The sequence below is a fragment of the Pseudopipra pipra genome, chromosome 4 (assembly GCF_036250125.1).
Source record: "Pseudopipra pipra isolate bDixPip1 chromosome 4, bDixPip1.hap1, whole genome shotgun sequence".
Lineage (NCBI taxonomy): Eukaryota > Metazoa > Chordata > Aves > Passeriformes > Pipridae > Pseudopipra > Pseudopipra pipra.
Window position 1 is genome coordinate 1,908,322 of NC_087552.1, and position 21,780 is coordinate 1,930,101.

Here is a 21,780-nt window from a genome sequence, read left to right on the forward strand (position 1 = left end):
ATGGTTTGGGTTGGAAGGGACCTTCAAGATCACCTCATTCCAATCCCCTGCCATGGGCAGGGACAGCTTCCACTATCCCAGGTTGCTCCAAGCCCCGTCCAACCTGGCCCTGGACACTGCCAGGGATGGGGCAGCCACAGCTTCTCTGGGCAACCTGTGCCAGGGCCACCCCACCCTCACAGGGAAGGGTTTTTTCCTAAAGTAAAAAATCCCTTCCTAAAGTAATTCCTCCCTAAACTCAAGAACTCCTTCCTAAACTTAAGAATTTCTTCCTAGTTGTTTTCAGCAACGACCCTCTCAATTCAAGTGCCGGTGCTCTCCTTCTAAAAACCCAGCCACTTCTGAGGTATTCCCGGAGCATTTTTTACACAGGCCGTGGCCCGGCGGGGGGGTGTGGGGTGTTCCTTTCCCTCCCTTCGCTGTTTGTTTTGCCCCGTGTGTCGGGACGAAGGGAGCCGCTGAGAACGGGAGCAGCTCGTGACGGGAGCCATCGATGCGCTCCGCGTGCCGCTGCTCTTGCCTGGCTCGGTGGGTGGGCGGGCGGGAGGGCGGGGTTGGCCGCGGCGCGCGCGCGTGACGTCACGGGCCGCCCCGGCGGGCCCGCCGCTGCCGCGCGCCAAATTTAAAGGCGCGCGCGCGGGCAGGCGCGGGCTGGTCTCGCGCCCTCCCTCCTCCCCTCTCCTCGCGCCCTCCCTCGTGCCCCCTCAGGAGGGTCTCGCGCCCCCTCGGGCCGCCATGGCCACCCCGCCCAAGCGCGGGCGGCACGACCGCCGCGTCAAGAAGGTCGCCGTGGAGGGCAACATCGGTGAGCCGGGGCCGCCACCGCCTTCGCGGGGAGCGGGGGGAGTTTCGGGGGGGTGGCGGTGGTGGGGGGAAAGAGGTAGGTGTCGCGGCGCTCGGGGGGTTCGGACGTGGCTGGGGGCGGCACAGCTCTGCCGACCCCACGCTCGCCTCTCCCTCCCCTCTCTCCCTTCTGCCGGGGCTCTTCCCGCCCTGGCGGGGCGGGCTGGGGCGGCGGGGATGCTTCCACAGGGTTTTCCTGGCCGTTTCCCCGCAAAAAAAACCCCGCTTTTAGTCAGGTCAGGAGGCACAAACAATCCAATGCGTGAGGTCGGAGACTTTACCGCGACGCCGTAAGGATTCTACGAAACTGACGCGATTTGCGATTTTATTTACAGTTTGTGACTCATTCACCTGTTTGGCGTTGACTTTTTTTTTTTTCCCGCACTTTTCCTGCTTGTGGCGTAAAACTCCCAGAGTCACCGAATCTCCCGAGCGGGAAGGGTCCCACAGGGATCACCAAGTCCTGGCCCTGCGCGGGACACCCCCAAAATCCCACCAGAGAGCATTGTCCAAACCCGTGTAGATGCAGGTAGAGAACAACCCTGTTGCTCCGTTAATTGACGATCTGTGGAACACGATGGGCTCTGCTTCAAGTCCGGAGTGCTCGGGCATGGGCGACTGATTTGTGGGGATGGAAAGCAGAGTTGTGCAGTGGTTAAATAACACCACTGTGGGTGGTTTCTCACTGACAGATGTTCCTGAATGCTTTTCCTACAGCTGCAGGGAAATCCACCTTTGTGAGTCTTCTGAAACAAGCCAATGAGGAGTGGGAAGTGGTTCCTGAACCCATAGCTAGATGGTGCAATGTCCAGCAAAACTCTGGAAATGACTGTGAGGTAAAAGAGAAAAAAACCCCAAATGTTCCTCTAATTTCAGAAGTCCAGTATATCCAATCCACTGGGTGTTTTTGTGATAGCAACACTTTTGCTGATTCCTTTCACAGTGTTTGAGTTCCTCTTTTCTAGTTTGTTTGGTGTATTATGGAATAAACGTTTTTCAACATCAGGATGCAAGCTCTAAAAGCACTAATAGCCTTTTTCCTGTATCAAAGCGAGGGATGGGAAAAAGTGAGGCAGAGTTACTTGTAGCAACTCTGAACTATCCAGGTGAGTGCAGAGGGTTGTTCCTGGTGTGTGAAGGTGTCCTCTGAAATATCTAGGAAATAATGAACCACTGCTAAATGGTTTATAGTGCTGTTTTTATTCCCAGCTACCCGTAATTCCACTGGCAATCCAGCTGCTGCCTGGTGGCCACAGTCTGCTGTGCAAGTGGCTTTTGAGGGACTTTCTTTTGATTTTCAAAAATACAGTGTATTTTGGTAAAATCAGTGTCAACGGGGATGTGTTGCTCCTGATTTCCCCTCAGCTGCCTTCTCTCGGAGTTAGGCAGTTCATTCTCTGCTGATTTCCCCTTTGAATCCAGGAGCTGAGCACATCCCAGAAGAACGGTGGGAACGTGCTGCGGATGATGTACGAGAAGCCGGAGAGGTGGGCCTTCACCTTCCAGACCTACGCGTGTCTCAGCAGGATCCGGGCCCAGCTCAGCGTCCTCGAGGGCAAACTCCAGGACGTGGAGAATCCCGTGGTCTTCTTCGAGCGGTCTGTCTACAGCGACAGGTGTGTGGGGCTCAAGCCCTCAGGGGGGAGATGGCAGTTCTCCCGAGTAAAATCACAGGACAGTGGCGGTGGAAATGTGTCCAGGCGGGTTTGGAATGTCTCCAGAGAGGGAGACAGAATCACAGAATCAGTCAGGTTGGAAAAGATCTCTGAGGTTATCAAGCCCAACCTATGACCCAGCACCGCCTTGTCAGCTAGACCAGGGCACTGAGTGCCACGTCCAGTCTTTCCTTAAACACCTCCAGGGACTGCACACCCTCCCTGGGCAGCCTGTCCCAGTGCTCTGCCACCCTCCATGGAAAGTTCTTCTTCATCTTTTTTTTTTATGGCCAATAAAAAATACACAAATAAATGCCCTGTACTGCATTTCTGGGTTCAGAAGGTGGGATTTGATAACTGAATCCCATCCCGTAGTTCTTAGGAGTTCCCTTTGCTCTAAGATACTGACAATAAACAGTGTACAAACCAGTTGTCTCATGGGTTATTCCTGGACACCTGAGCTGTAAATGTTCCTGGTCTGTGTGGACACAGTTACAGGAGGAGGATGCCAGCTGTTTAATTCCACTCCAAGTGTACATCAGAGAGATGCTACAGATTTACTACTCAGCTTCTTCTCTAGTTACTTCAGGCAAACCAAGGATTCCTGTGTCCAAGCCACTTTGTGTTTCCATCGCTGTTTTGTGTTCCCAGGTACATCTTTGCAGCTAATTTGTACGAGTCTGATTGCATGACTGAGACTGAGTGGACTATTTACCAAGACTGGCACAACTGGATGAATGAGCAGTTTGGTTCGAAGCTGGCGCTGGATGGGATCATTTATCTCAGAGCCACTCCGGAGGTGAGGGATACAAATGTGTGACTGCACAGAGAACGAGAGTCCGTGTTCTGTGCCTTGCCCCTCAAGGGTAGAGTCCAGCTCAGGCTGCAGTGTTGCCCTGAACACTGTAATACTTGAGCTGTGACTAAGACTAAGTCTGGAAATACTTTAAAAAAAAGTTCTTTCAAGCGCAGCCTGTGTATTTTAAAATCAACTGTGATGATAATGATCCTCTAATTATAAAAAAGAAGACATGACAACAGCAAACCAGGAAATACCACTGGAACAAACCAAGCAACCCCGGGAAAGTACAAAATAGCTCTAGGAAATAGCTATTTTGCAGGGAATATAGCTGTACAGGGAAAAGAACAATTGATGTTCTTTTAGTAATTAACCAGTCACAGCTGGTTTGGGGGGTGGGCTACGAGGCCCCTACACCTGGGGCAGTGGAGCTAAGCCAGGTGAAAGCACCTCCTGTGTGTGAGGCCTTGTGACTGTGCTTTGATCTTTGGGCATCTGGTGTTTGTTTAAAAGGAGAGAACGGCATCATGAATATCTCTCTTGAGTATGAAACCTGCATGAACAGGAGAAAATGTGAGTTTAGAAGAGCTCTAATTAACCTACAGATCATGTCCATATTCCCTTGCTTCCAGTTTCCATGCTTTCAGCTTTGTTATGGTTGTAAACGCTCCACAATGTAGCACACTGGAGTAACTTTGAGGGCTTTTTTGTTTTTCTGTTTAAGAGAAGAACATGTATTTAAATTACAAAGTACAGTACTTAAACAGTTTTGGCTTGTTGTTGATGCTTTGGATGTGCTCAGGGTGGGAACAAATGATTTACTGCATTGGAAAACAGTTCCTAAGAGCCAGAAATACACGGGGAGATTTGGAAATGCCTGTCTGTAGTGTCAAATGGATATTTCTGTGCTCTTGGCATGCAACGCACCAGTTTATTTATTTTTATTATCTTTTGCCTTTAGAAATGCCTGAATAGGATTTTCGTGCGAGGAAGAGAGGAGGAACAAGAAATCCCCATTGAGTATCTGGAGAAGCTTCACTACAAACACGAAAGTTGGCTCCAGCATAGGACACTGCGGTAGGGTTTGTTGAATGGTCCCTTAAGGATGGATAAATCTTTGTAAGGGGTGTTCCATAATGCTTTTTCCACCAGTGAAACTCCAGCTTTTCTTACGGTTTGCAAAGCTAAACTCCAGGAACATTTCTATAATATTTCTATCAGTGCTGATGTGTCCCAGGGGCCACGCTGTAAATTCAGAACTCCTGGCTGTAATTTAGAGATGCAGTTCTTTTCGTGTGTTTCTCAACAATGGAAATGCTGGCAGGGACTTGGATGCTGTCTGCTCTATGTTCAGCTCCTAATATTTGCTTTGTTCCTCTCCCAACACAGGACAGATTTTGACTATCTGCAGGAAATTCCAATTTTGACGCTAGATGTTAATGAAGATTTCAAAGGCAAAAAGGACAGATACGACCACATGATCGAAAAGGTAACATTTCACAAATGGTTTAGGTTACTCTAATTACACATCACTGTCCAATCATCCTTCTAAAATATTAGAGTCATGGGGTTACATGCAAGTAAGGAACAGCCTTGTAGCCTGCTGCAAAGCTTGTTTTAAATCCAGGCCAAACCTTCAACATTTAACTGCGCAGGTGTTTGGTATTTGAACCCCCTTGGGATTCCAGCGAGGACAACTTGCCTTTTATCTTAGCAGTTGCAATGACTTACAGACCTCAGCAGTGGGACACACGCCGCCTTCTGCTCTGTGGAAATAAACTGTTACCTCACGAGCAAAGCAGCTTGGTCCTTTGATCTCTGTTGATCCACCCCAAAGTGGAACTGTTCACCTGATTAAAACCAGTCTTCCTGGTCGGGCTTGTTAATCAATGGAATGACAGGACATGGCAGCTGTGGGGGGCGCCTGCTTCCCACTGCACAGGATGAGATGAGGCTCAGGAGACTAAATATGGATTTTGGAGGAGTTTATTCTGGTGTAGCTGGCAGGTTATCTGGGAATAGCCTAAGCCCTGTGTGGGCCCTTTTTCTGGCATTTCCTAAGTGGAGCCCCAGAACTGCTGCACTTGATGAGCTGTGCTTTGGACTTTAGTGTGTGCTGATGTCCCACAGAAACCCAGAGCCTGTGTGCTTCCTTGCCTCATCTGGAAACTCTGCCTGGTGTGTAAATGCAGACAAGGTTCTCCAAGTGGGATTGCTGGTGCCGCTCTCTAAAGTGGAGGGTGGCTTTCTAGTGATTCCTTTTAAGTTGCAGTCTTGGCACAGTTATGTGTTCCCTTCTCTACAGGAAGGGATTTGACCTCTTTTTTTTTAATCCCATGTCCATGAGCCCTGACCTGGGAAGGGAAGGGTCACAGTTGGAGAGTGTGGTCCAAGATCTGTTTCCATTTCTCATCAGGAATTTGGACAAAATGTTTACAGATGGGCTGTGTGCAGGAGAGCCTCTGCCAAAAGGGTAACACTGGTTCTCTAGTAACTGGTCTATTCCATTCCATGGAGTAGCCTGGCTGGAGTGGGCAGAAAGGAGAATGCCCCCAGTTCAGGCTGTATCACAGCCTAGTTGCTAGGATGCTCCTGACACTGAAAGGCAGCAGTTGTGAGCCTGGTATTGATCTGCAGTATCGGTTTTTTCCCAAGCACTGTGGTTTCAGTAGGTATTGCTTTATGATTTCTTTGCCAGCCTCATTCCAGGGAACACCCTGATTAGGTGCCCTGAGTTGTTCCCTGGCATTAAATCCCAACGGTGTCCTGGCAGTGGGCGTGACTCGGTGGTTTCCAAATGACAGCTCTTTTGAGGTGGTCATTATCCTCCTCATGTTTGGGTTACACCTGCTTTTAAAGTAACTCCTTTGTGACTGTGGGCTGCAGTTCAGGACCGTGGGAGGAGTGAGCATCATTCCAGTGTGTCTCTCCCTGCACCTACTAAATTACAGGTACCGTGTCTGGGAATGTTCTTGATGGACAGGTAATGGCATGACCAAGCCCAAGATCCTTTTTCCCCTGTTTCTTTAGGTTGTAGTAAAGCATAAAGCAGTGGAGAGGTAAACAGAGTTGCTGTCTGTTTCTGTTGATACACACTTAGTGTGAATTGACAATATTTGTTTCTTTTTGCAGGTCAAAGAATTTTTGAGCACATTATAATCCTCTTTGAAGTGCAGACAGAGCCAAACCATTCCAAACATCTGTGCGATCAAAGTCTCAAGTGCAGCTTCTGCTTTTATAGAGGGCCTCTGGAGAGGCAGGACTCAATCCTGGTGATTTGACTGTGAGGAACAAATAAACTTTGTGAATAGGGAAATTACTAAATAAATCACTATGTCTGTTCAGTATTGTGTTAAGGAACACACGCAGATTCTGAAGAGACAAGGATTCTGAGCGTTCCCAAATATTGCACCAGTTTTTGATCAGACTGATGAGTTCTAGAGTATTTTATAGATTTTTTTAAAATTAATTTTTTATCCAGTTGCTATTTAATTCTTGAGAAGGTAGTGGTTTTTTAGATACCTTCAGTGTTTTTTAGTGGCATTGATTAGTAATGCATGTCTCGTTCTGAGGAAGGAAAAAGTGAAAACCATTTTTGCTGCTAAGGGAATTGCAATGTAACCTGGGGTTTTATATTTTAAGGTACCAAAAAATGTCATCTGATGATTTTGGTAGATGAAGTTCTTCACAGAATACATGAATTAAATGCAAATAAGGCTGACATCCTATAGCTGTCAAATGAGATTTTATATTTGTTTTCAATATGCACTGCCAACTAGGATATTCAGAAGCTTTCCATTCTCTAGCATGTTTGTTTGTTGGGGTTTTTTACCCTTTTTTTAAAGCTTTTATTAAAACAGAGCTGTTTTTGCTGTTGGTAAGTCCTCTTCTCCTGGAGAGGAATATGTTTGCTTGCTGGGTAAAGAAGAACATTTTCCAAATGGCCTCCATCTGTAAATGATGTGTTTAGAAGCCATCCCATGATCGCCTTTGGGATGTCAGAGGTGGCTTCCTGCCTTTGTTCCAGCTGCTCCACGTGTTCCCTGGGCCTTCTGGGTGCTTACACCAGATCCTGCACTATTTGAAGTAGGCTGTCCTGTCTCAACTGCTTCGAGTCAGAAGGGGACACCTGTGTGGAGTGGCTGCTGCTCCTTCTGGTATTGACTGAGCCTCTTGTTGCAGGTGCAGAAAACACAAACTTGTCAGGGTGCAGCATCTCAAGTGTTGCGTTTTATGAGCTGCTTTGTTCTGCTTTAAAAGTTTCTGAGTGCACAGTTGGCTTTGGAAGGCAAAATTGTATTGCAAAGCATTTTATTGTCTACCTTGGTGCCGCTGCTTTTACCTGCTTGTTGGAGATGAGATTTCTTGCTTTGTGGCTGGAATTGTGCTGGCTTTCCCTAACCATTGGCTGAAAAATAAAAGTGGTTGGAAAGACTTTTTCAGTGCCTAATACTGTTGGGTCTCTTGTCTCACAAAAGAAGTAATATTGTGGATTGCTGGTATGTAATACCGGTACAGTGGATGACCTGAAGGTTGTGGATTCTTGGTGAATTTGGTGTAAAAAGTTATCTAAGGTTTCTGAGAAACTGACTGGCTTCAATTTTTTTTTTCATGTGTGGGAAATGAACTTAAGGGAGGGACATAGGATTACATAAAATGCATCATATGTGTAACAGTGCTCAGTACAAGTGTGTTGTATAACATTCATGTTGTGGAAAGTAGAAGGAGTCTGGCAGAAAATCTTGTGTGAGACTTGAAGGTTGCCCAGTGAAAGGAAAGATTTTAAGATCTTTGCTCCAGAAAGGAAGTGAAGTGGAATGGATGAAGATTCAGTTCAGATTTACTTGAAACACATAGTAGAAGCTTTTAAAATATTCTTGGCAAGAGTCTGAACAGTAACAAGTTACTTTGACTAACAGTGCAATTATTCCTACAGTTTCAGCTGTCAGAATTGTGGATTTAATTACAGGAATTGGAATGACAGTGCTCGTTGCAAGCAAGTAAACATGTCTGAGTTCTAATAAAGGCTTCCTTTGAAACCCATCACAGAGAGCACACAGAAATTCTGTGGCAGGTTATCTGCAGCCTGTTCCAGAAAGCTTTACAAAATCTCTGCCTGCCAAGTTTGGGTTGGAAGGAGCGAAGTCATGACCAATTATTAGAATGTTTTTAATTGGTGTGCAGAAAAAAACAATACCAAACCCCAAACACACTCCCCACCGGCCCCCGAGCTTCTGGGGGCTCTGCAAGTGGCTGGGCTGGAGCACACGAGGCTGTATGTAGGACACACAGCACCAGGGATGGCCTGAGACTCGGCTTAAACCTCAGCTCCAACAGTACCTCAGCCTGCTGAATCTGTCAGTATTTCCTTGGCTTAAATCTATTCCCAGGCTACCACAAACCAGGACTGTTCTGTTGGGTTTTGCCTGTTAGAGATGCGAAAATTTTCTGCCCTGGTGTCTGCTGTTTGGGTGAGGATGGTTTTTCAGCCTTTGGGTGTTGTGTCCCTTTCTCTTGCCTTGGGATGGAATTGCCTAGGAATGCTTGCTTGTTTTAATCAATTGTCATCGTGATGGGGAAGCAAAATCGGGATGTGGGTTTCTTCTGGTTAGGATGTGGATGAAATGACTGATTAGTGCTGTTTCAGTTGTGACGCAGGTACCCGGGTGAGCAGTGGTCTTTGTACTGCCTTGTTTTATTCTCAGTCCTTGTGGTTGTTTTCTGTATGGTGCACTTTTAAGTTCTCTTCATAGAAACGTTGCTTAGGACAGCAACCCATTTTACAGGTAGAACCTAATTTTCTATAGTTTTGTGTCAGTTACTTATTTGTACTGTTTTCTGTTTACTTAAGCAGACTTCACAGTAACGGGATTGCATATAAAATGTGATTAGCATTGAGAGGATCCTGTTCTTTTTCCAGTAATTAGACACTGAGGAGTCTCCTTGTGAAGTAAAATGACCCAGGAGAAACTCACCATAAACTGTTAAGCATAGACCAGGGAAGTCTGTATGTATGTGCAGTAATTAAGAATATCTTATCAAAAGCCAGTGTGCAAGTGCCTGTGCCAAGAGGTTTCGGCATAGCCAGGTATAGGGACTCCCAGGTGATTTTTCCCAGCTCCCGTTTGGACTCTCTGCATGACCACGAGTAAATAAATCACTCTTTGCCTCGGTCTTTTCATCTTTAAAATATTGATACCTCCCCATGCCTTCAGGAGGCTGGGAGGATGTGCTAGTTAATATTGATGGGCTCTTTTGTAGGTCTGAAGTGCTCTGTTAAATAATTGAAGGGGAAGGCAGCCCTGGTTTTAGGGTTTTTTCTCTGGGATGTTTGGATGCCCCTGGCCCAGATTCGTGGCCAAAGGAACTTATTTATTTGTTCAAAAGATATTAAAAGCCATCAGTGCAACGTTGGCTGTATTGAAGTTAGTTTGCTGAAAAGTACAGCTGCTGAAAACACCGTTTGTGAGGAGAGGAAACTTAGGAGTAGTTGGGTCTTGAAATGAAGACTGATGGCAAAAGCTGTGCTGCAGTCCCTGTAGCTACAGAGGCAACGGGGAGAAATCCGTGCTGGAATCTGCCACAGGAGGTCATCGTGTCCCTGGGTCTCACTCGCTGGGCTGGCTGCGAGAGGAGCATTAGGGCTTTAACAGTGAATGGCTGTGGGAAAGGTAAAGAAGGAAGAGGTCACTTCCTCTCTGGGCCAGAGCAAAAACATAAAACTGATGAATAAATACTCTACTGAATGAGATAAACCTTGCTGTGGGGAGGGAGGGAGGGGAATAAAGCAAACCCCGCTGGATTAAGTGAACGGCTAGAAAAGGCTGAGTTAATGGGAGGGGTTTGGTCAGCAGAAGGTCTTCCGTGCAGCCACCAGCTGTTTGTGTGCTGTGAGTGAATATTAGCACATGGATAACACTAATCCCGGGGTGTCTGAGCCGTGGCAGCCTTTAGCTCCGAGCTATCCGGCCCAGACACAGCCCTGAGCAGCGCTGGGAAGGAAAGAACTGAGCGGTTCTGCTGCATGAGGCCCTGCATGTGCCAAATGAACCTGAACTGGGGATGCTGGTTCAATGCACTAGTGACGAGGAGTGTGGATTCCACAACGGGAGTAAGCAGTGAAGGGCTTTTTTTTTTTCCTTTAGGTTGGTATAATGTAATGCTCAGAGCCCAAATTGGAGGCTGTGGTGTGCAGGTGACTTTTGTTCTTGGTTCCAAGTTTTGCTCCATGGTATAGGGAACACGAGAGCAGTGTAAATAAGAACGTGGTGCATGGTAAATGGGAGTGCAGGCTGTATTACCTGTTCATTGGATTTCTGCTGACTGCTCTTCCCAATGTCCTGGGCAGGCTGGACGTTCCATATACGTATCTCCAGGATGTCAAGGCTGTGCAGCTTGCACCACGAATGTTTGCTGGCTCATAGTACTGACTGGCTCGGAAAAAGGCAGTTGGTTCCTGAGGGTTATTTACCAAGATGATGCCACTGCCGCTCTTTCAGAGGACATGCTGTGCTTTCTCCTGTCCTGCATTTTGTGCTTCTCTCTCTGATTTCCTTCTGAGCTGTTGTGACTTGTCTTTTAGTAGCTGCTAAAACCACGATCTTGTACAAGTCATAACAGACGTGTTAAAGCCAGTGTTTAACTTGGATGCAGCCTCCTTGAGGATGTGGCTTCTGCCCTGTTCTACTTGGGTGTCTTAGATGTTCTAGTCCTCTTTTCCCAGCAGTTCTGCTGAGTTAGCCCACCTGACTGCTGGGGCTCTTCCTAACTCCTCCTGTTTTCAGTACTGTCCATGGATGTGCGCTGACAATGTGCCCTTTTTGCCATAATTCCAGATTTGCCTCCTCTGGTTTGTTAAAACGATGGCTGTTGCTCCCTGCTGAGCCTCCCCTGCACCTGTGGCACGTGTGGCGTTGTCCTCGCTGTGGCTCGTGGCCTTTACCCCGACCCCTCAGCCCAGCACAGCGGCCTCAGGTCATTGACTGGCTTGTTGGTCAGTCACCTGTGTCCTGTCCGAGCTGCGCCTCGTGAGGAGAACGCCCGCGCTCACAGAAAGCAGGACCTGACTCCTTGGGTATCATCCCTGAGCTGCAACGCTGCTGCTTTCCTCAGGGCTCCCTGCAATGGTCCAGCACAGTCGGGTAGGTGTTCCAGGTGTGCTGGTCCTTGCTGAATTTTCTGTGGGTTGGGACGTGGGAATATAGCTCAGTTTTGTGGAACTGAGCAGTTTTAGGTCTTGGAGAGCGAACTGAGGTTCCTTGAGGCTGAGAGCTCTCCTTTCCTCAGGTACTCTCCACTGTCAGTGTGCCTTGTGCTGCTGTGTGTGTAAGTGCTGAGATGCTATGGCATGGTACGCTCTAGAGATGAATTCTTACTGTGCTTGCCAAATCTCATGGCTGTATCACCACTTAAACTTGGGTGATACACATTTGCTGTTCTTTAACTGGTGTAAGTAATGGCTTTTGATGAGATCTGTCAATGACTTGCAATTAGCCTCTGCCTGCGGTGGGGCCGATGGAATTTGTCCATGCCAGAGCTGAGTCACTAGCTCTTCCCATCTAAAAGTTTCCTTTCCTCCAAAGGTTGCTCACCCATGATACACTCAAAGTGATAATGCATCTTGCTTTTATGTTTTATTGACGGTCTGCACTTGCCCATTGCTCTCAGATGAGGACACCTCCAGTGTCTGGTTGCACTGTTGGCTTTAAATGCTGCTGCTAGCATTGCTTTTGGGATCGCCGGTACAGTCCAGCTGGAATCATATCGGCAGGAGGTCAGGAAGCTTTGCTGAAAGTGTAACAACTGTGTTTGCTTGTTGTGGAACACACACTGAAGGTGTCTGGATTTTTCAAAGCCCTTCCATGGAACCCTCCTTTTAGCCACTTTTGTCAGGAATTTTCTGTGTCTCTGCTTTTGTTGTGCTGCCTGTGAGGGTTTTTTGTTTGTCTGTTCTACTCCGCTTGTCTCTAGTGCTGGAGTGTAACCCAGTTCTCCCTCCTCCTCTGTTGTGCCACTTCCCATGGGCTGAACCTTTGCATTCCATTTCCCTACACTGGCACATACGTTGGATGGGAGCACCTGCACTGTGCTGCCACTTCACCTCCTCAGCTACAAGCCTTGATATTTAGGCTAAAGTATTGGCTGTTCCCATCCTGATCCCTGCTTCAGATAGCTGTAGTTGTTTTAGGTCTTGGAAGACATTTCTGTAGGGGATTAGATCTGTCCTATGACATTTCCTGCTGGCTGGAATAAGATATCCCTTGAATGATCTTTGCTTTCACTTGGAAGTACTTAAAGTCTTGAAATTCGATGTAGACACCAGAATTCTCAGCCTCTTAATGTAAGTACTGATTTTCACTTCTGCTTCTTGGTTTCAGGATGTTATGTTTGGTGATTTTTTTTTTTGGTTTTGGACAGTGCAACCCCCCAAACCTTTCAGTGCTCTCTCATCTCTGTTACCAGTTGGCAGATCACAGCACTGGTTAAAAAATGACTGTTACCAATGTATGTAGTTTGGTCTAAGTTGTTGTTTTTGTCATGTTTGTTTGTTTGGTGTTTTTTTTTTTTTAGAGGACTGTGGGCTGTTTGTAAAAATAGCTTTAATCTGAAATAATCCCCAAACTGTTAGTATTTGGGAGTCCTTGGTTCCAGGGGTGACTGCTGCTGACAGTGTGAGGTCTTGGACAGGTTGCTGCTCCGAGCATGACTCATCCACAGCACCTGTACTGCTGATAGCAAGGTGTGCCTCGAGGTTTGTTCCTAATTTTTAACCTTTTCACTGCTGTGGAGGTGGTTGGGGAGGATGGAAGGAGCTAAAGGGAAGTTCTCAGTGGCTGTTTTTTAAAGGGAAGGGGGTTGAGGTGGATGTTAAGGGAAATAGATTTCGTTACGAGGCAGATGTTGGACGGGGAGATGCTCATATGGTAGAGCTGACTCTCTTCTTACTGATATGACTCTTACAGTTTTATTCATCTGGCAGGATATGAGAGAGAATGAGATGCCTTGGACTGAATCTTTGGCTCATGTTCATTATCAAAGCTTCATTTCCAAAATAGCTCCGTAGAAATCAAACCAAGGAACAGAGATCATAGAGGCGGAGAAGCTTTGAATCCTTACAGGAAACAGCGCTGCTGTAATCCGTGGGGAGACTGAGGTATTTGTAGGCTAGCTTTGAAGCAGGCTATTGCTAAATGGAATCCATTAGGATCTCTGTGGCATGCACAATCCACCGGGAGTCTTGGGAAATAAGGCTGGAGTGGCTTGCACACAGCGGCTGGGGTTTGTGGGGCCGTGCTCCCATAGGGACGCAACCCTGGGTTCTGCCTCAGCAGCACCGTGGGCTGGGGACATTCGTGTCAAGTGGCAGCGTTTCATCAGCGCTTCTGATTTGCACAACCACGAGAGAGGAGAATCCCATCCTCAGGATGGGTTTTTTTGGTCCTTCAGTGGTCAGAAGGAGTGTTCTCAGCTGTTTTGAGACACCCGTGTTGACTGGCAAATTTGGAACTTGCGGACTAGCAGTCCTTAGTGCTGCTTCAGGGCACTTTCACAGATGTGATATGCTTTTATGGAACCAGTGTCAGCCTCCTGAGAGCTTTTGCTGTTAGCTTTTGCAAATCCTTTGGATCTGCAGCCTCCAGCTTGGAGTTAGCTTGGACTGGAGCTATTGCTTTGAATTACAGTGTGTTCCTTATTGAAAGGACTGAGTGAGGGGTGGGAATGGGCAACAACCTGAATAAAGCAGAACACATCACGTAACTCACTGAGGTAATGAGGTGAGCAGAGACTAGACTCAGTAGCTTTACAGACCTTAGAAAGAAATTGATTGATGGAATTTTACTTCCAGGTTTGGAAGTAAAATGCTGAAAGGTCTGCTCAGTAGTGAGGGGTTTTTGTTGTTGCTAAAGAAGGATAAAAATTTACCTGCTTTTCTGTAGCTGACAACTGTATCAGGAAGTGGGAAGTGTCAGCTAAAGGCATGCCTGAAGAGCTATTGCAGTATATGGAGTTTAGCTCCCATACCTGATGGAAGGGAAGATTGACAGAGAGGGGGTTAGGAATGTTCTATGCCTCTAACCTGTTACCTTGAGTGGTTGCCAAAGCACTCAGAGAGCAGGTGGGTGCTGAGCTCCTGCCTTGCCAGTGACTCGGCAAAACCTCTGTGCTGGCTCCTGCGTGCTGGACTAGTGAGGGAGCAACAGTGGGAGAACAAAGGCAAGGGTAAGTCCCTCGAGGAAGTTTAAGATCCTTGCTTTTCTCTCTCTCTAGAAGGTCTGTGTGTCCTGGGCCAATTCCCAAGGGAGCTGTTTGGTGTTCTGCTCCTTGTAGATGGTGGAAGAAGGGGCTGAGCAGCCTTGCTGTGAGCCTACCGTGACAATGAAGTGGGACACGCTCTGCCTTATCAGTTCCATATCTAGACCCAGGGCACTGCTACCTCATGAGAGTCATGCAAGTAGGAGAAGCAGTTTCCAAGGGGCTGGATGCTCCAGAGATGGTTGTAGAGTCTGGCCTTTACACCAGTGAATAAGGACTGCTTTGAAGGGGATCTACTGATACTTTTTCTCTGCCAAATAAACATGTTAATAACTAAATAAGGCCATTACAAACCTGACAGGCTGCTTTGTCTTCTGCTGGCACTGTTACTGTGGTTAAAAAGATCTTTCTGTCAGTGCAGGTTTTGCCCGTGAAAGCTGGAATAATTTCTTTCAGCAAGAGTTAGTTTTCACCAGGAAAGGCTGTGCTCACCCTACGAGCCCTTTGCTGGTATCAAGCAAGGTAGAGGTGTACTGACAGTGAGCTCCCAGCACGGGCCTGTCCTGGGAGTAAAGGTCTGGGCACAGCTGTTTATTTGAACTGGGACTTAGCTAAGCACATGTTGTGAGAGAGTGAGGGTTTGTTGGTTTTTAGCATATTATCAAAGAGAGACCCACCAAAATAGCCTGTGGGGTTTTTTGTTTGTTTTCTTAATAGCGTCTCCCAGTTAGGAAAACGTGTTCAGAAAGGACTTGGGAAAGAACCCTTTTTGGTCCCAAACCTGATGGTGTTCTTGAGCCTCTCCGATCTCCATTTCATGTCTTAAATTTGGTGGGGTGAGAGGGAAAGTGATCTCTAATCCAGCTAAACACACCTGACTGCAAACGTGGGTTTGTTTGCTCAAGATTGAGATACGCAGAGGAGCTCTCTGTCAATGTTTAATGAAAGGGGTTAGAGTGGTGGTTTGTTCTGACACTCATAAATTTGAAATACTTGTGCTTGGAGTACAGGTTGTGTGGTTTGTCTCTTCTTTTTCTCCTCTTGGTATCTGAATTCCGCTGGGTTAGAGAACAAGTGTACTTGGTTTTTACAAGTCACTGATGGGAGATGGAGAAAGGAAATGTTTAAGGTACAGCTCAGCTTCTCAGAGAAAGCATGTGTCTAAACTTCTGTTCTGTGAGAAAGATGATTTCCCCCTGTGCCAAGAGGGTTCTGCTCCAGCAGAAGGAACATCACGAGGGGTGGAATTGGGCTGACTCTTACTGCTTTGGAAAAAGATGACTGTAGGAATGTAAAAACAGTGTTGTTGAGATACTAAGATGAAAAATATGCTGTAAACATAAATAATGTGGAGGAAAGTGGCCTCTGTTTGTGAAATATGCATTGCTGTAGTATTGAGAGATCCATTTCACCCTGGAGTTCTTTGCTTATCTTCTGTCAGAAAGGAACTGGGCATGTTTAGATGTTACCTAAGAAAAGGAAAAGGGCGTTATGACCTCCTTGTAAGTAATGACTTCCTTGTAATTAATGCATTTGATTACAATTGACATGGAGCGGTGAGTCTTTGCAGAGGTTGGTGAAAATCCCCACCCCAGCCCCACTGCTGATTTCACTTGTCATAACTGCTGTTACCAATTGCTTACCACAGCAGTGCACTCCTTGCCCCTGGCATCCTGTTGTTGCACAACCTCGTCTGCAGTGATTTGCAGCAATACTCTGATCAAATTGGGTATCGGTGTCCATCTATTTGTTTGTTTAAAGCTGAATGCCCCGTGGTACGTGTCTTTTGAGTGGCTGAAAGAAGTTCAGAGGCAGTAGAGTGTCACTGACAGGTTATTTAAGAATGTAAAACTAGCTTTGCTGAGCTGTGTATCTCCTTTGGTAGAACAGGCCCCATGGGAACAGTCTCTAGTAGTGGTTGGGGCTGATCACAGATTGGCTCCAGCAAACGAGTTTCTCACACACTTGTAGCACAGAATTTATTACTTACACAGACTCATATCTGATAAGAAATTAAAAATTTCCTTCTCTTTTTTGTTACAAAGCCTGCAGCCTTTCTAACTTTTTCTGCAACTCCATCCTCCTGAATCATGGAATCACAGATTGGTTTGGGTTGGGAGGGACCTTAAAGCTCATTGATTTCCAACCCCCTGCCATGGGCAGGGACACCTTCCACTCTCCCAGGTTGCTCCAAGCCCCATCCAACCTGGCCTTGGACACTTCCAGGGATGAGGCAGCCACACCTTCTCTGTGCCAGGGCCTCACCACTCTCACAGGAAACAATTTCTTTTGTACATCTAGTCTAACTGCCCTCTGTCAGCATTTTCCTTATATTCCATGACTTGGTGGCTTTGCTTGACATGTTCATGGAATTTGGCCTCGTGGGATTGCAGAGGTTCTGTGTAAATACGTGATGGTCCCCAGTGTGGACTCTGCCAAGGGACTTAGTGAGCCCTTCCCCACAGAAGACTTTTCTTCCTTGTATTTCTAGATAAAATGGTGTCATCGTGCTGCGGGTAACTCCCCAGTAACTCCACGAGGTGTTTGTGTACCAGCTGGAAAGGAGCAAAATGAGCTTCCTTCTTCCATGAGATTCTCACCAAGTTTACTGTGTTGTTAGAGGTTTGTTGGGCAGCTCATGCTTTTATATGACTTACTGTTGAGTTTATTTTCCATAATGGTTTTGGAAAGCTGATTATGCTTTCCTCCCAGTCCAGGAACAGTTGCTCATCCTTTCCCATCACGGAGGCACTGGTTGGAAATAGGCAAAGATTTCACAACTTTTCGGAGCCAACTGTATTCCCTCATTGCTGAGAGCCCTCTAGCACTCTCCTTATCTGCCTTAGAAGAAAAATGCAGCCTGTGTTAACATGCTTCATTTCATTTCTCCCTCTGACTCCACCTAACCTGGCACAGTCCGGGATCATTCTTGACTTTTACTCGAGGATTGTCTGTGAGTTAGCTTAATCCTGTGCCTTGTTGTCATCAGGGATGTCACCTCACTCTCCTGCCACCTCTGTAAGATGTCACTCTGTTTTCCTGGCAGTGCTTGGATTTGTACAGGAGCAGAGTTTCTAAACTGATGCGTTTTGCCACTTTCTGCATGAGCTTTAGAAGGAGCTTCTGGGTAGTGTTGTGTTTGGGAAAAAAATGTGCCTGCAGCATCCAGCCAGAGTCTGTAGTCGGGGATGCCAAACGTGGAGTGCTGCTCTGTAACCACACACAGCACAGCTACTGCTCAGTGATCTTCACAGCTCATTATGGTTTTGGGTTTTGCTGTCTCATGGCTGCCTTTCCTGTAATCTCTTAGCACAAAGGGTCTGAGTTTTGGCTTTCTTTTCTAGAAAGGTTCCCTGAAGGTTTTCTGTGTAGCAGCCTGGCCAGTTCCTGCCCGCCCCAGCTGACTGAGGAGCAGTGGGTGTCAGGGTGCACATGTAAGGGCAGTTGTACAGTACAGATTTGGAAGGGACATCCTTAGAGTACCCAGCATAGTGGCAAAAGCATGGCTCTGTACCCAGGCCAGTACTAACTCCTGAAAATAATTCCCTTACTGATGTACTGATCCTTCTGAGAATTGTCCTTGGTGCTCAGCTTCAGGATTTCCCAGACTTGCCCAGAAGCTGAACAGTTTTGGGTGTGTGCACGTGTGTTGTGGGGGGGCTGGTTGTGCCAACTGGCTGCTGCAGCCTTAGGGCTTGTGCTTTGGTCTTTTGCTTCCTCCTTTCTCCTGTGAGTGTGGTTTAGGAATGGACTAGCTAATCTGATGCCCTAAGGATGGCCTAAATAGCCTTGGTGTCTGTGGTCAAACCACCTGGAGAGTCCTGCCTTTCCCACTTGTTGGGAAATGGTGGTCTTTGCTGGATAAGCAAGGATAGACAGGAGCAGAAGCCCGAAGTTTGTGACACAATAACAATCTAACAGCCTTTATCAAGTCCCACAGTTGCTTGTCTTGGATACAGAGAGAAAAAAACCCTTGTTGCTCTGTGATATCCTGGTGGGAATCCGCCTGCAGCAGAGCCCCAGGGCCTGCACAGCTAATTGAGACGCATTGGAAGCCGAAGCCTGGCCCAGCCTGGCTCAACCTCGCTCAGCCTGGCTGCTGACTGTTTTCATCTGGCAACTAACAGTCCTCTTCTCGCTGTAGTTTGGCCCTGAGCCTTTTCAGAGGCCTCTGGGCACAAGATGAACCATCTTTTATTTGTCCTAGGCACCGGTGCAGCTCCTGGTATGGCTGGCAGTATCTGAGACTCTCCCAATCCTCCAGCGTGCGCTGCTGTGAAGCTCAAAGGGGACCTGCTCCAGAGGCACAAGGACAGGGCAGAAATGCATCACAGGTAACAGGGGGAGTCCATGGATACAGCTCTGGTGGTTTCTTTCTGACTGATCCACACCCAATGGATGCTTCAGCTGGACATGTGACTTAATATTTTGGTTGGGCACTTCCAGCTTGTGGTTATATGATGGGAAGAGAGGAAAAACATAAACTGGTTCTCTAGTGTCAAAGTAACCAGACATCCTCTGGTGCCCTTGGGACTGGGCTGTGGGCTGAGCAAGTGTGCCCTGGGTTGGTGGGAAAATACCTTGTGGGAAGAAGCTCTGTGGTCCTGCGAGCCTAAAGGAAAGTGGGATTAGACTCTTGGGTTGAGTAATGCCACAGAAGAAGAGGAAAACTGGTCCCTGCAGAGTGCGATATGTGGCGTTAACAACGGGACACTGTGTCCATGCTGCTGTTTCAAAAGGGTTTAACCGAGACCTGTCAGTAATTAATTACAGTTGACTTTTAACACAGTCTTTCTAATAGGTAAAAGAACATTTTATTATTAAATCTGCACTTACCCTCGCAGGCTGAGGAATTTTGAGTGTTTGAATTGGTTGCAGAGGCAATTAAGCACCTAAATCCCTTTTGAGGTGAGATCGTGCCAGTTCTTTCCATACCAAGGGTGTACGGTATTTATTCCTGCTTTTTATACTACTGCCATTTTTTTTAATTGTCTTTTGGCTCAGCTACCTAAAGCCAACCTCCCTTATTGTCACAGCCCTCTGACTGTGCCTTATAACTATGAGGCACCCAGGAGGAATTCAGTCTAACACTGTCATCCTCTAACCTGTTGTTACATCACTCATGGAAAGATCAGGGACATAACCCTTTGCCCCAGGTAAATTAGAGAGAGTAGAGCAGCATAAGCAAACTGGAATGACTCCTTCCCAAAAACAATGTGAGGTTAACACCAGGGAGGGGACTGGCTGACCTCAGATGAGACTTGCCTCTTGGACAAACGAGGTGTCCTGCTGCTCAACTCCAGGCTTTGGAACAAAAAGGTCCCAGAAACAGACTGGTTGTACTTGAGGCTGGTGGTCTTCTGAGTAGTAGTGAGATAGATAGAAACAGCGATGGCTCCAAAAGTCACACTGCTGTTTAAGATGTCCCTTCCAGGCTGCTAAGGAAGTGTGCTACCTCTAAGACATTGGAATTTTTGTTTAGAATTACCTATGTTAAGTAATGGTTTGAAGGGCTCAGCTGCAGGAGAATAAACAAGGGATGGATATCTGTGTAAAGCCAAGTGAATGCTGTCTGAAAACAAGAGACTCCTAAAATTTCAGAAATGACCATTTCTGAGTATCCGTGTTGTTGGGGTTTATCCCCTTTGGTACCAAGTCCCACTTTCTGATGGGAAATAAGCTGCATGATTGCAACTAAGAGAGTGGAAACACCTCAGTATTTCTGAGAGACCTCAGGAGGTGCTTACACAGAAGGGATTCGTGGCTCTGGGAAGCGCCGTCTGGAGAAGGGGCCACTGGATGGAGCTCTTGTCCTGTGGCAGGCCAGCACAAAAGCTGGTTACCTGAGAGGCGTGACCTGTACCCGTGAGGAATTCCGCTAGAAAACCTGTCCTTGTCCAAGGTAAGGGGCTGGGATTCCAGTCTGACAAGTGTGGTGGTGATATGTGATAACCTTCTATCGCTTTATGGGAAACCTGCACCTCCTGCTCAACGAGGGAGAGGTCAAGGAGCAGGATTATTTGTAGGCATTGTGGGCATTTGGGAGACCACATCCACAAAGGTCAGAAAACAGTTATTGCCACCACTATCTGGGTAAAAACCCAAGGCTGCAAGGTGCCAGGTAAGGATTTGGGCTAAACTGGTGGCTCTGAGCTTTCGCTAAGTTATAAATCTTTGTTTCAAATAAGCTGCTCAACTGAAAATCAAAAGAGTCCTAAGTTGTTTCAGGAAGACGGTTTATCCCAGTGAACACCAGTGAACATGTGTGTCTCTGCACTTCTTCAAAACCTACTGAAGCTGTTTTTTTTTTAAAAAAGGCAAATTAAGTGTATTGTTTGGCTTGACTGTTGGGCTTCCTTGAACTCCAACAGGCCATTTTATGTCATTTTATCTGCCTTTTTACCATGCATTTAAAACAGGCCCGTTGCCAGTTGCCTGCCTGGTTAGGAGTTAAAAGGAAAGTGAAACAGTGTTTATGACATACTGTATATGTTTAAGACATGGAGTTCTTTCAGAGGAAGGGATTAGAGTTGGATTGCTTCCAATTTCCAGTTTTTGTAAACTGTGTGTGACTTCAAAAAGGAACGATTTCTGCCTTTTCACTTTGTGGTTGTTCTCATAAAAAGAGTTTGGATCTGTGTGTATGTGCCTATGTACGTGCACGTTGCATCACCACTTTGGGAACAATCCTAAACACCAGGTTGAGGATACTGACTGGTGGCTTCTCTGGACTGCAAAATCAAGTGGCAGAATGTCTTGCTTTAAGGACTGCCTTGCTTCCTTCTTCTTTTTTTTTTATTTTTCTTCAGCAGTTTGGGCTAATATTTGCAAATGACTTGTTTCCACAGAGGGTTACGTGTTTATTGCAGGAATTTGGGGCTGCCTCAGGGTTGCCAGAGATGGAGTGTTTCACATGCAGTTATGCTTCCAGGGCTTTATTTTCTCTGCCTGCAAAGGCTGTGAAGGATGGCACATGTGACTGTTCTGCCCCCTGGCATTCAGGGAAGAACTAACTGCCCTTCCAGCTCCCAGTCCTGGCATTCCTTGTTAAAAGCTCCTGACTGACTGTTTGAAACTTTCTTTATTCATGTCTGCACAAAGATTATTAGGAAAATCATTTGGAGCTGGTGGTAGCCAGAGGGCTGATAATGAAGCTGAAAGTAAGCGCTGAGGTGGTGCAGGGCGTCACTTCTGAGGCTTTTGAGAGTGTGCTGCCAGCGGCTTTACCTG

The 21,780-nt window shown here is 46.8% G+C and overlaps 2 protein-coding genes across 2 annotated transcripts in view; both read left to right on the forward strand.

The window, feature by feature from the left end:
• Nucleotides 1–695: 695 nt before the first annotated feature.
• On the forward strand, nt 696–6,625 carry DCK (deoxycytidine kinase). Its single transcript, XM_064653765.1, has 7 exons — nt 696–805; nt 1,561–1,679; nt 2,266–2,459; nt 3,150–3,297; nt 4,259–4,374; nt 4,687–4,786; nt 6,430–6,625. The coding sequence occupies exons 1-7, from the start codon at nt 736–738 to the stop codon at nt 6,454–6,456; spliced, it is 774 nt and encodes a 257-aa protein (XP_064509835.1). The 5' UTR covers nt 696–735; the 3' UTR covers nt 6,457–6,625.
• Nucleotides 6,626–11,322: 4,697 nt separating this feature from the next.
• SLC4A4 (solute carrier family 4 member 4) overlaps nt 11,323–21,780 on the forward strand; it is a 140,702-nt gene continuing 130,244 nt past the window's right edge. The window contains exons 1-2 of the mRNA XM_064653726.1: nt 11,323–11,438; nt 18,758–18,884. Of these exons, the coding sequence (XP_064509796.1) occupies nt 18,874–18,884 (11 nt within the window). The 5' untranslated portion in view covers nt 11,323–11,438; nt 18,758–18,873. The remainder of the gene's footprint in view (nt 11,439–18,757; nt 18,885–21,780) is intronic.

What these genes read in the sequence shown, in the direction of transcription:
- DCK (XM_064653765.1), top strand. Translation starts at nt 736, where the DNA reads ATGGCCACCCCGCCCAAGCGCGGGCGGCACGACCGCCGCGTCAAGAAG. An exon ending in ACTCTGGAAATGACTGTGAG is followed by an intron (nt 1,680 to 2,265) that starts GTAAAAGAGAAA and finishes CTTTGAATCCAG; the next exon opens with GAGCTGAGCACATCCCAGAA. An exon ending in CTCCAGCATAGGACACTGCG is followed by an intron (nt 4,375 to 4,686) that starts GTAGGGTTTGTT and finishes CTCCCAACACAG; the next exon opens with GACAGATTTTGACTATCTGC.